Source organism: Zonotrichia leucophrys, chromosome 25, assembly GCF_028769735.1.
Source record: "Zonotrichia leucophrys gambelii isolate GWCS_2022_RI chromosome 25, RI_Zleu_2.0, whole genome shotgun sequence".
Taxonomy (NCBI): domain Eukaryota; kingdom Metazoa; phylum Chordata; class Aves; order Passeriformes; family Passerellidae; genus Zonotrichia; species Zonotrichia leucophrys.
Window position 1 is genome coordinate 2390529 of NC_088194.1, and position 10767 is coordinate 2401295.

Below are 10767 nucleotides of genomic sequence, written 5' to 3' on the forward strand. Positions count from 1 at the left end.
CCCCTCGGAAGTGTCGGGGTGTCCCCCCTGGGAGGGCTCGTGGTGTCCCGTGTCCCCCAGGGGGATGGCAGTGTGTCCATCTGAGTGTCCCCACAGTGAATCTGGGGGTGCCAGGCTGTCCCTTTGTCCCCAAGATTGGTGGCAGGGTGTCCCCACAGTCAGTCTGGGGGTGCCAGGCTGTCCCTTGTCCCCAAGATTGGTGGCAGGGTGTCCCCCTGGGTGTCCCCTGGGTGAATCTGGGGGTGCCAGGCTGTCCCTTGTCCCCAAGGTTGGTGGCAGGGTGTCCCCACAGTCAGTCTGGGGGTGCCAGGCTGTCCCTTGTCCCCAAGGTTGGTGGCAGGGTGTCCCCACGGTCAATATGGGGGTGGCAGGCTGTCCCCAAGCGTGTCCCCGTCCTGTCCCCCCCTCCCCGGCAGCCAAAGCTGATCCCAAGAAGGAGGAAGAGGAGGAGGAAGAGGAGATCGACATCGACCTGAGCGCGCCCGAGACGGAGCGAGCGGCTCTCGCCATCCAGGGCCGCTTCCGCCGCTCCCGCCAGCGCCGGGGGGAGCCGCGGCCCTGAGGGGACCCCCCGGGACCCCGTGGGGACCCCCCGGGACCCCCAAACCCCGTGGGGACCCTCCCGAGGGGGGCTCGACCCTTCCCTGCCCGGTGCGGGGACCGCGAGTGACACCGGGGGGATTTGGGGGGGTGACACAGCCCGGTGTCACCAAGGGGAGGTGGCCCTGGGGAGGGGGCGGCGTGGGACCCCCCGCTTTCCATGGGAACCCCCATTTTCCATGGGATCCCAAATTTTCCATGGAATTCCCCATTTTCCTGTCCCGTGGTGGCGTTGGGGACAAGCCCGGTGTCCCCAAACGGGGGGACAGGTCCCGCTGCAGCCCTCAGCCCAAGAAATCGGGGGTCCCCACATTTCTGTCACTGTCACCGCCCCCTCCCCACATTTCTGTCATTGTCACTGTCGCTGTCCCCCGCACCCCGAGGGGCTTTTGGCCCGTGCAGAGAATAAAGAGTGAGGAAGAGGAGGCTGCGCTGGGGGCTCGGGGGAATTTGGGGAGGGGTCCCCACTGAGGGTTTTGGGGGCCTTACAGCCGAATTTTGGGGGGGTTACAGCTGAATTTTTGGGGGGATTACAGCCGAATTTTGGGGGATTTGCAGGAGGATCTGGAGGGGTTTCACAGCCAGGTTTTGGGGGGAATTGCAGAGGGATTTTGGGGGAGTTCGCAGCCGAATTTTGGGGTGCGTGTGCAGCCAGATTTGGGGGTTCACGGGAGGATTTCGGGGGGATTCGCAGCTGGGTTTTGGGAGGGTTCTCAGTCCAATTTTGGGGTGATTTGCAGCTGAACTTTGAGGAGTCCACAGCCGGGTTTTGGCTGTTCACAGCCCGGTTTTTGGGGGGATTTGCAGGCGGATTTAGGGGGGATTGCAGCTCAATTTTGAGGGGTTCACAGCCGAATTTTGAGGGGTCCATAGCCGGGTTTTGGGGGGGTCCACAGCCTAATTTTGAGGGGTCGACAGCCGGTTTTTGGGTGTTCACAGCCTGGTTTTTGGGGGGCTTTGCAGGCGGATTTAGGAGGAGTTTGTAGCCCAATTCTTGGGGGTTCACAGCCCAATTTTGGGGGGTTTGCAGCCAGGTTTTGGGGGGTTCTCAGCCCAATTTTGCAGCCAGATTTTCGGGGCTTTGCAAGCGGATTTAGGGAGAGTTTGCAGCCCAATTTTGAGGGGTTCGCAGCCGGGTTTTGGGGGAGTTCGCAGCTGGATTTGGGGGGGGTCGCAGTCAAATTTTGAGGGGTCCACAGCCGGGTTTTGGGGGGTTCTCAGTCCAATTTTGCAGCCAGATTTTCGGGGCTTTGCAAGCGGATTTAGGGGGATTTCACAGCCCAATTTCTGGGATTTCACAGCCCAATTTTGGGGGGTATTCTCAGCTCAATTTTGGAGGGTCCACAGCCGGGTTTGGGGGGCTCGGGGCGGTTCCCAGGGCCCCGCAATGCCGCGCTCCGGTGCAGAAATAGCTCCTTGGAAAGAAAAACAGCGGCCGCGGCCCCAGGGGACACGGCGGGGTCGGGCAGCGCTGACTTATTAGGGAAAGGGACAACGGCACCGGGGGGGCACCGGGGGGGCACCGGGGCCGCTCCCTGCCCGTTCCCGCAATGCTCCGTGCCCCCAAATGCCCCCTCAGCGCCGGGCCGGGGTCTTTGTCCCCTCCCTCCGTGAGAAGGTGACAGCCACCCCCTCCGAGGGGACAATGGACAGGATGGGACACCAAAGCCCACCCACCCTGAGCTTTGGTTGTGTTAATTACAGCTTTAATTAAGGGGGGGTGGTGGCATTGGGGACTCTGGGGTGCCACCAGGTCACCCTCCAGGTGTCACCTCCCTGCTGGGGGTGACAGCGATGTCGCCGTGGTGTGGGGACAGCGACAGCGACACGGGGCTCCCGGAGATGTCAGCTTTATTAATGGCACCACGGGGACACGGAGGGGACAGGGACGGGGACAGGGGGTACAAAACGCGTCCGGGGCGGCTCCCCCAGCCCGGCCGCAGCCTCGCCCCCTCCCACGGGGCTCCGGCCGGGTTTGGGGAGGGGTCCCGGGGGTTACGGGGCGCGGGGGTTAATGGGGGGACAAAGGGGACAAAGGGGCCACCCCGCGACGTCATTTGGGCTCGATCGCGGGGAGAGACGAGAAAACGGCCAGAAAAAGGAGCGAAATTGGGGGGCACAGAGAAAAACTCCCCGAATTCAGGGGAGGGGGACACGGCCCCGGGGAGGGGGCAGCGACCCCAACCCCGCGTTCCGGGGCACAAATCCCACCCGGGGCTGGGCAGGGAGCGACCGAGGGTGGCCGGGGCGGGGGCGGGGGGAGCCGCGCTTGTCGCCAGCGCTGTCCCCAAGGCGAAGGGACCCGAGGCGAGGACCACACCCCGCTCCTCGCCGGGGTCCCGGGCGCCGAGGGTCCCTCAGGAGCCCCCCGAGTTGGGTTTGATGATGCTCAGCAGCGCGTTCTTGAGGCTGCCCCGGCTCGGCGAGCGGGCGGCGGGCGGGGCCGCGGCCTGGGGCTCCCCCCGCAGCTCCATCTCGATGGTCATGATGACTTTGGGGGGCCGGGGGTCCCCCGAAGCCCCGGCCGCCCCCGGGGGTCCCTCCCTGCCCGCTAACCGCTATTTCCTATCCTTGCCAGCGCCGCCCTTGCTTTTCTTGGCGCTGCGGCCGTGGTCCAGCATGGCGTAGAGCACGGGGGCCTGCGGGGACAGGGGGGCTTCACCCGCAGCCCCCGGCGAGCCTGGGGACCGGGGGGACAGGGGGGACAGCCCGCCGTGCCCCCCGCCCCGCTCGGCGCTCACCTGCCGGCTGCGCTTGGAGCCCTCCTTGCCCGAGCGCTGCAGCTTCCCCTTCTCCATGGCGCTGCGGGGGGAAAATGGGGAGAAAATGGGGAAAAACGGGGTCGGGATGGTGGGAGTGACCCGCGGGACCCCCGGTGTGGGGGAGAGAGGGGCGAGGGATGGTGGGAGTGCAGCCTCCGGTTTGGGGAGGGGTCGCGGCTCAGGATGGTGGAATTGGTGCCCCCCGGTGGCCCCGGTTTGAGGAGGGGTCCCTGTTTGGGGAATGTCCCGATTTTGGGAGGGGTCGCGATTTGGGGAGGGTCCCGGTTTGGAGAGAGGTCCCCATTTAGGGCAGGAGTCCCGTTTAGGCAGGGGTCCCTGTTTGGGGAGGGGTCGCGGCTCAGGGAGGGGTCCTTATTTGGGGAGGGTCCCGTTTTGGGGAGGGGGTCTCTGTTTGGGGAATGTCCCGATTTTGGGAGGGGTCTTGATTTGGGGAGGGTCGCAATATGGGCAGGGGTCCAAGTCTGAGGAAGGGTCCCTATTTGGGCAGGAGTCCCGATTTGGGGAGGGGTCCCTGTTTGGGGAGAGGTCCCCATTTAGGGCAGGGGTCACTGTTTGGGGAGCGGTCGCGGTTTGGGGCAGGGTCCCTATTTGGGGCAGGGTCCCTGTTTGGGGTCCCATTTGAGGAAGGATCCCAATTTGGGGAGGGGTACCTGTTTGGGGCAGGGTCCCGTTTTGGGGCAGGGATCTCTATTTAGGGAGGGGTCCCAATTTGGGGAGGGGTCCCCGTTTGGGGCAGAGTTCCTATTTGGGGCAGGGTCCTGTTTTGGGGCGGGGTCGCGGTTTGGAGAGGGTCTCATGTGTGGGAGGGTCCCCGTTTGGGACAGGGTCCCAATTTGGGGAGGGGTCCCGATTTGGGGAGCAGTCCCTGTTTGGGGAGGGGTCCCGATTTGGGGAGCAGTCCCCGTGTGGGGCAGGGTCCCAATTTGGGGAGGGGTCCCGCTGACCTGAGCCGCCGCTGCAGAGCCGCCTGGCGCCGCCGCCAGCAGTAGCGGCCGCCGTAACCCAGCGCCACCAGCGCGGCCACCACGAGCAGCGCCCCGGCGATAACGGAGCCCAGCACGACACCGTAACGGGGCGGCACTGCGGGGACAGGGACAGCGTGTCACCCCCGGGACAGCGGGGACACTGCGGGGACAGGGACACCAACACCGTGTCACCTCCCGGCAGTGGGGGACACTGAGGGGACAGTGACACTGCGGGGACATTGGCACTGTGTCACCCCCGGGACAGCGGGGACACTGAGGGGACAGTGACACCGTAACGGGGCGGCACTGCGGGACAGCGACAGCGGTCCACCGGACAGCGGGACACTGCGGAATGACAGCGTGTCACCCCGGAGCGGACACGAGGGACATTGCACTGTGCCCCGGGAGCGGGGACCTGGGGGACATTGCACTGTGCACCGGACACGGGGACATGCTGTCACCGACATGGACACTGGGCAGGGAACCGAAGGCGGCACTGCGGACAGGAAGGTTCACCCCCGGGCAGGGACATGGCACTGTGTCACCCCCGAACAATGGGGCCGCGGGGACAGTGGCACAGTGCACTGGTCACCCATCAGTGGTGCACTGTGGGAACAGCGGCACCGTGTCACCCTCCAGCAGCAGGGAGGAGACAGTGGCACAGTGCCACCCCCACCAGTAGAGGATCAGGGAGGTGCCACCAGCCCCGTGTTCCAGCCAGCAGTGTAGGTGACATTGGCCCGGTGTCCCCACCACCAGCAGGGTCAGGGAGGTGACACCAACCCGGTGTCACTGACAGCAGTGCAGGTGACCCCACCTCAGTGTCCCCACTCCCAGGGAGGTGACAGCCGTGTCCCCCCCAGGTGACAACCGTGTCCCACCCCCGGGATGTCCAGCCGTGTCCCCGCCCAGGGTGCCAGCCATGTCCCCCCCAGGTGACAAGGAGGTGCCAGCCGTGTCCCCCCGGTGCCAGCCGTGTCCCCCCCGGTGCCAGCCGTGTCGCACCCCCAGGTGACAACCGTGTCCCTCCCAGGTGCCAGCCGTGTCCCCCCCGGTGCCAGCCGTGTCCCCAAGGTGCCAGCCGTGTCGCACCTCTCTCCAGCACGTAGAGCGTGACCTGCGAGGATTTGCCCACGATGTCGGGCGGGTTCTTGACGTCGCACGTGAAGGTGCCGTTGTCGCTCGGCTCCAGCCCGTGGATGACGATGGAGCCGTCGCGGCGCCGCGGGTTCCCCGCCCACTCCATGCGCTCCTTGAACGTCCCCACGTCGTCGATGTAGGGCTGGCCCTTGGCGAAGTGGAAGATCTGGGACGGGGACAGCGACACCGGGGTCAGCCGGGAGGACAGGGACACCGGGGTCACACGGGGGGACAGGGACACCGGGGGGACAGGGACACCGGGGTCAGCCGGGGGGACAGGGACATCGATGTGACAGTGACACCGGGGTCACTCGGGGGGACAGGGACACCGGGGTCAGCCAGGGGGACAGGGACACCGGGGGGACAGGGACACTGGGGTTATCCAGGGGGACAGGGACATTGGGGTCACCCGGGGGGACAGGGACACCGGGGTCACTCGGGGGGACAGGGACATTGATGTGACAGTGACACCGGGGTCACCCGGGGGGACAGGGACACCGGGGTTATCCAGGTGACAGTGACACTGAGGTTATCCAGGGGGGACAGTGACATCGGGGTTATCCAGGGTGACGGTGACACTGAGGTCACCCAGGTGACAGAGGGCACAGCGGGGCGAGGGGGTGGGAGAGGGATGGAAGTGCCGGTGGTGGCACCAAGGTGGCACTGAGGGGGGAGGGTGACACCTGCAGGGTGGGACTGGGACACAGGGACACTGTGGGGACATCCCAGTGCCACCTCAGTGTGATGGGACACGGTGTCACCTGCAGGGTGGGACTGGGACATGAGGACACTGCGGGGACACTGTGGGGACACTGCGGTGTGAGGGGACACGGTGTCACCTCAAGGGAAGCTCTGTCCTCTGGGGCTGGTGCTGAGAACCAGCAGGCGCTGGGGACACCTTGGGGACACTTTGGGGACACCCCGGTGCCACCATGGAGCAAGAAGACACCGTGTCACCCTCAGGGGAGGCTCTGCTGGGATGAGGTGACACCAGGGAGTGATGGGGACAGGATGGGGACAATGGGGATGGGTTGGGGACACTGTGGGGACAATGGGGATGGGTTGGGGACAGCATGGGGACACTGGGGACACCTTGGGGACACCCCAGTGCCACCATGGAGCAAGAAGACACCGTGTCACCCTCAGGGGAGGCTCTGCTGGGATGAGGTGACACCAGGGAGCAGCAGGGATGGGATGGGGACGCTTTGGGGACAATGGGGACAGGTTGGGGACACTTTGGGGACACCCCAGTGCCACCACAGGGCAAGAAGACACTGTGTCACCCTCGGGGACGGCTCCACTGGGACGTGGGAACACTGGGGCGTGGCGGTGATGGGATGGGGACACTATGGGGACAATAGGGACAGGTTGGGGACAATGGGGACGGGCTGGGGACACCATGGGGACAATGTGGACACTCTGGGGACACCCCAGTGCCACCACAGTGCAAGAAGACACCAGGGAAGGCTCCACTGGGACGAGGTGACACTGAGGCACAGCAGGAACAGGATGGGGACAATGGGGACGGGCTGGGGACAATGGGAACGGGTTGGGGGTTGGGGACACCATGAGGACAACAGGGACATTTTGGGGACACTGTGGGGACACTGGGGACACTTTGGGGACAGGGCAAGAAGACACCAGGGAAGGCTCCACTGGGACGAGGTGACACCGGGGCACAGCGGGAACAGGATGGGGACAACGAGGACGGGCTGGGGACAACGGGATGGCTTGGGGACAATGGGGACATTTTGGGGACACCATGAGGACAACAGAGACATTTTGGGGACACTGTGGGGACACTCTGGGGACACCCCAGTGCCACCACAGCGCAAGAAGACACCAGAGAAGGCTCCACTGGGACAAGGTGACACTGGGGCACAGCGTGGACGGGATGGGGACAATGGGGATGACTTGGGGACAACGGGGACATTTTGGGGACAGCGTGGGGACAGCGGTGACACTGACGGAGATGCTGTCGCGGGAGCCATCGGCCTGGAAGTGCCAGGTGATGGAGATGTCCTCCGAGATCCACTCGCTGGACCAGAAGCTGCAGGACAGGGTGACACTGGAGCCCACGGTGCCGTGGACCTCGCGCTGCGTGTACACGTGGATTGGGGACACCGGCGACACCCCTGGTGACACACAGCGACACACAGTGACGTCACAGCCCCGCCCCCCCAGCGCGGGGCGGGGTCACCAAGGTGCCACCACAGCCCGGAGTGTCACAGAACTGCCACCACAGCCCAAAGTGTCACCAAGGTGCCACCACAGCCCGGAGTGTCACCGAGCTGCCACCACAGCCTGGCGGTGTCACCGAGGTGCCACCACAGCCCAAAGTGTCACCGAGCTGCCACCACAGCCCGGAGTGTCCCCGAGGTGCCACCACAGCCCAAAGTGTCACCGAGCTGCCACCACAACCCGGAGTGTCCCCGAGGTGCCACCACAGCCAGGAGTGTCACCAAGTTGCCACCAAAGGGAGCGTGAGGACTGCGAGGGGACAGCGGGGTGGTGGCACTGCTGTCCCCATGGGTGGCACAGAGGGGACAGCGGGGTGGTGGCACTGCTGTCCCCGTGGGTGACACGGGCGGGGCTGGGTGTGGCACTCCCCCAGCTGTCACCCCAGGGAGGTGACAATGGCCGGCATTGTCCTGACAGCCACCCCCGACAATGTCCCCAAGGAGGGGCCACCGCTCGGTGACACCAGCAGGGCTGGGTGTGGCACCCCTGACAATGTCCCCAAGGAGGTGACAACGACCGGGACTGTGCTGGCCGCCACCTCCAGCTGTCCCCAAGGAGGTGACAATGGCAGCCACACCCATCCCTGTCCCCAGCTTGGTGACAGCTCTGGGACCCTCCTGGCCGCCACCCCCAGCTGTCCCTAGGTTGGTGACAGTGACCAAAACTGTCCTGACCGCCACCCGCCATTGTGTCCAGGTTGGTGCCACCCCTGCTGTCCCCTGCCAGCCGAGGTGACAGTCCCCAAGTCCCCAAGCCCAGGTGACAATCCCCAATGTGCGGTGACACTCCCCAAGGCTCGGTGACAATCCCCAAGCCATGGTGACGGTCCCCAAGTCCCCAAGCCATGGTGACAATCCCCAAACCATAGTGACAATCCCCAAGCTGTGGTGACAATCCCCAAGCCATGGTGACAATCCCCAAGGCTTGGTGACAATCCCTAAGCCATGGTGACAATCTCCAAACCATGGTGACAATCCCCAAGCCATGGTGACACTCCCCAAGGCTCGGTGACAATCTCCAAACCATGATGACAGTCCCCAAGCCGTGGTGACAATCCCCAAGTCCCCAAACCGCGGTGACAGTCCCCAAGCCAAGGTGACAGCCACGGTGACACTCCCCAAGGCTTGGTGACAATCCCCAAGCCATGGTGACAATCTCCAAACCATGGTGACAATCCCCAAGCTCTGTGACACTCCCCAATCTGTGGTGACACTCCCCAAGGCTCGGTGACAGTCCCCAAACCAAGGTGACAGTCCCCAAAGCTCGGTGACAATCCCCAAGGTGCAGTGACAGTCCCCAAGCCCTGCGTGTCCCCATGCTGAGGTGACAGTCCCCAAGGTGCAGTGACAGTCCCCAAGCCCCGCATGTCCCCATGCTGAGGTGACAGTCCCCAAGCCCCGCGTGTCCCCATCCCCAGAGCCACCCCCAAACCTCTCCTGTCCCCCCCCCCCCTTGCCACCCCCTTTTTGGGGACCGTCCCTTGTCCCCAAGCTCACCCAGCGCTGCCACGAGCCCGGCCACGAGGAGGAGGCGGCGGGTGGCCCTCGGGGACATGGTGGCGGTCGGTGACACGGAGGGGACAGCGGCGGGGACGCGGTTTTAGGGTGGCCCTGTCCCCAGATCCCGGCCAATGGGCGCGGGGGGGCCGGGCCGCGGGGACCCCGCTCAAAGGCGACATTGAGGGACATTGAGGGACACTGAGGGTGGCCCGGGGGACGGGGACACTGGTGGCCTTTGTCCGGCCGCATTCCCGCGAGCCGCGGGGGCGGGGGAGCAGGAATGTGGCCCCGGGGGACAGCGGGGACACGGGGGGACATTGGGGGGACACTGAGGGGACACTGAGGGGACATGGAGGGGACAGTGGGGGGGACACTGAGGGGACATTGAGGGGATACTGAGGGGACATTGAGGGAACATTGGGGGGGGCATGGAGGGGACATTGAGGGGACATGGAGGGGACAGTGGGGGGACATGGGGGGACACAGTGAGGGACATGGGGGGGACACAATGGGGGGACATGGAGGCGACATTGAGGGGACATTGGGGGGGATATGGAGGGACACGGGGGTGGCATGGGGGGACATTGAGGGGACAGAGTGGGGGACATTGAGGGGACATTGAGGGGATATTGACGGGACAGTGGGGACAGGGGGGAACACAGTGGGGGGACATTGGGGGGACATGGAGGGGACATTGGGGGGGACATGGGGGGACACAATGGGGGGACATAGAGGCGACATTGAGTGGACATTGAGGGGGACATGGAGGGACACGGGTGTGGCATGGGGGGACACTGAGGGGACATTGAGGGGATATTGACGGGACAGCGAGGACAGCGTGGGGGACATGGGGGGACACAATGGGGGGACATGGAGGGGATACTGAGGGGACAGCGGGGAGGACATGGGGGGGACATGGAGGGGACACGAGGGGGACATGGGGGGATAGAGAGGGGACAGGGGGGACGGGGGGGACATTGGGGGGGACATTGAGGGGATATTGACGGGACAGTGGGGACAGGAGGGGACACAGTGGGGGGACATGGAGGGGACATGGAGGGGACAGGGGGATATGGGGGGACATGGCGGGGACACAGAGGGGTGGCATGGAGGGGACATTGAGGGGATATTGAGGGGACAGCAGGGGGACATGGGGGGGACATTGGGGGGGGACAGAGAGGGGACAGAGGGCGGGACATGGGGGGGACATTGGGGGGGACATGGGGGGATAGAGAGGGGGACATGGGGGGACACTGAGGGGACATAGAGGGGGACAAGGGGTGACAAAGTGGGGGGTCAGGGAGGGGACATTGAGGGGACGTAGAGTGGACATGGGAGGGACACAGGGGGGACACGGGGGGACACAGGGGGTGGCATGGGGGGGACATGAGGTGGACATGGAAGGGATGGGGGGGACATTAAGGGGACAGAGGGGACAGGGGGGACATGGAGGGGACAGGGGGGAACAGAGAGGGGACACGAGGGGGACAAAGGGGACATTGAGGGGACAGAGGGGAGACATGGGGGGACATGGGGGCG

At 65.2% G+C, this 10767-nt stretch overlaps 1 protein-coding gene across 1 annotated transcript; it reads right to left on the reverse strand.

The window, feature by feature from the left end:
• Positions 1–2444: 2444 nt before the first annotated feature.
• On the reverse strand, positions 2445–9337 carry MPZ (myelin protein zero). The gene is made up of 6 exons (XM_064732474.1): positions 9226–9337; positions 7457–7623; positions 5441–5654; positions 4328–4463; positions 3342–3402; positions 2445–3239 (listed from the first exon to the last, which is right to left on the reverse strand). The coding sequence occupies exons 1-6, from the start codon at positions 9281–9283 to the stop codon at positions 3159–3161; spliced, it is 717 nt and encodes a 238-aa protein (XP_064588544.1). The 5' UTR covers positions 9284–9337; the 3' UTR covers positions 2445–3158.
• Positions 9338–10767: the final 1430 nt, after the last annotated feature.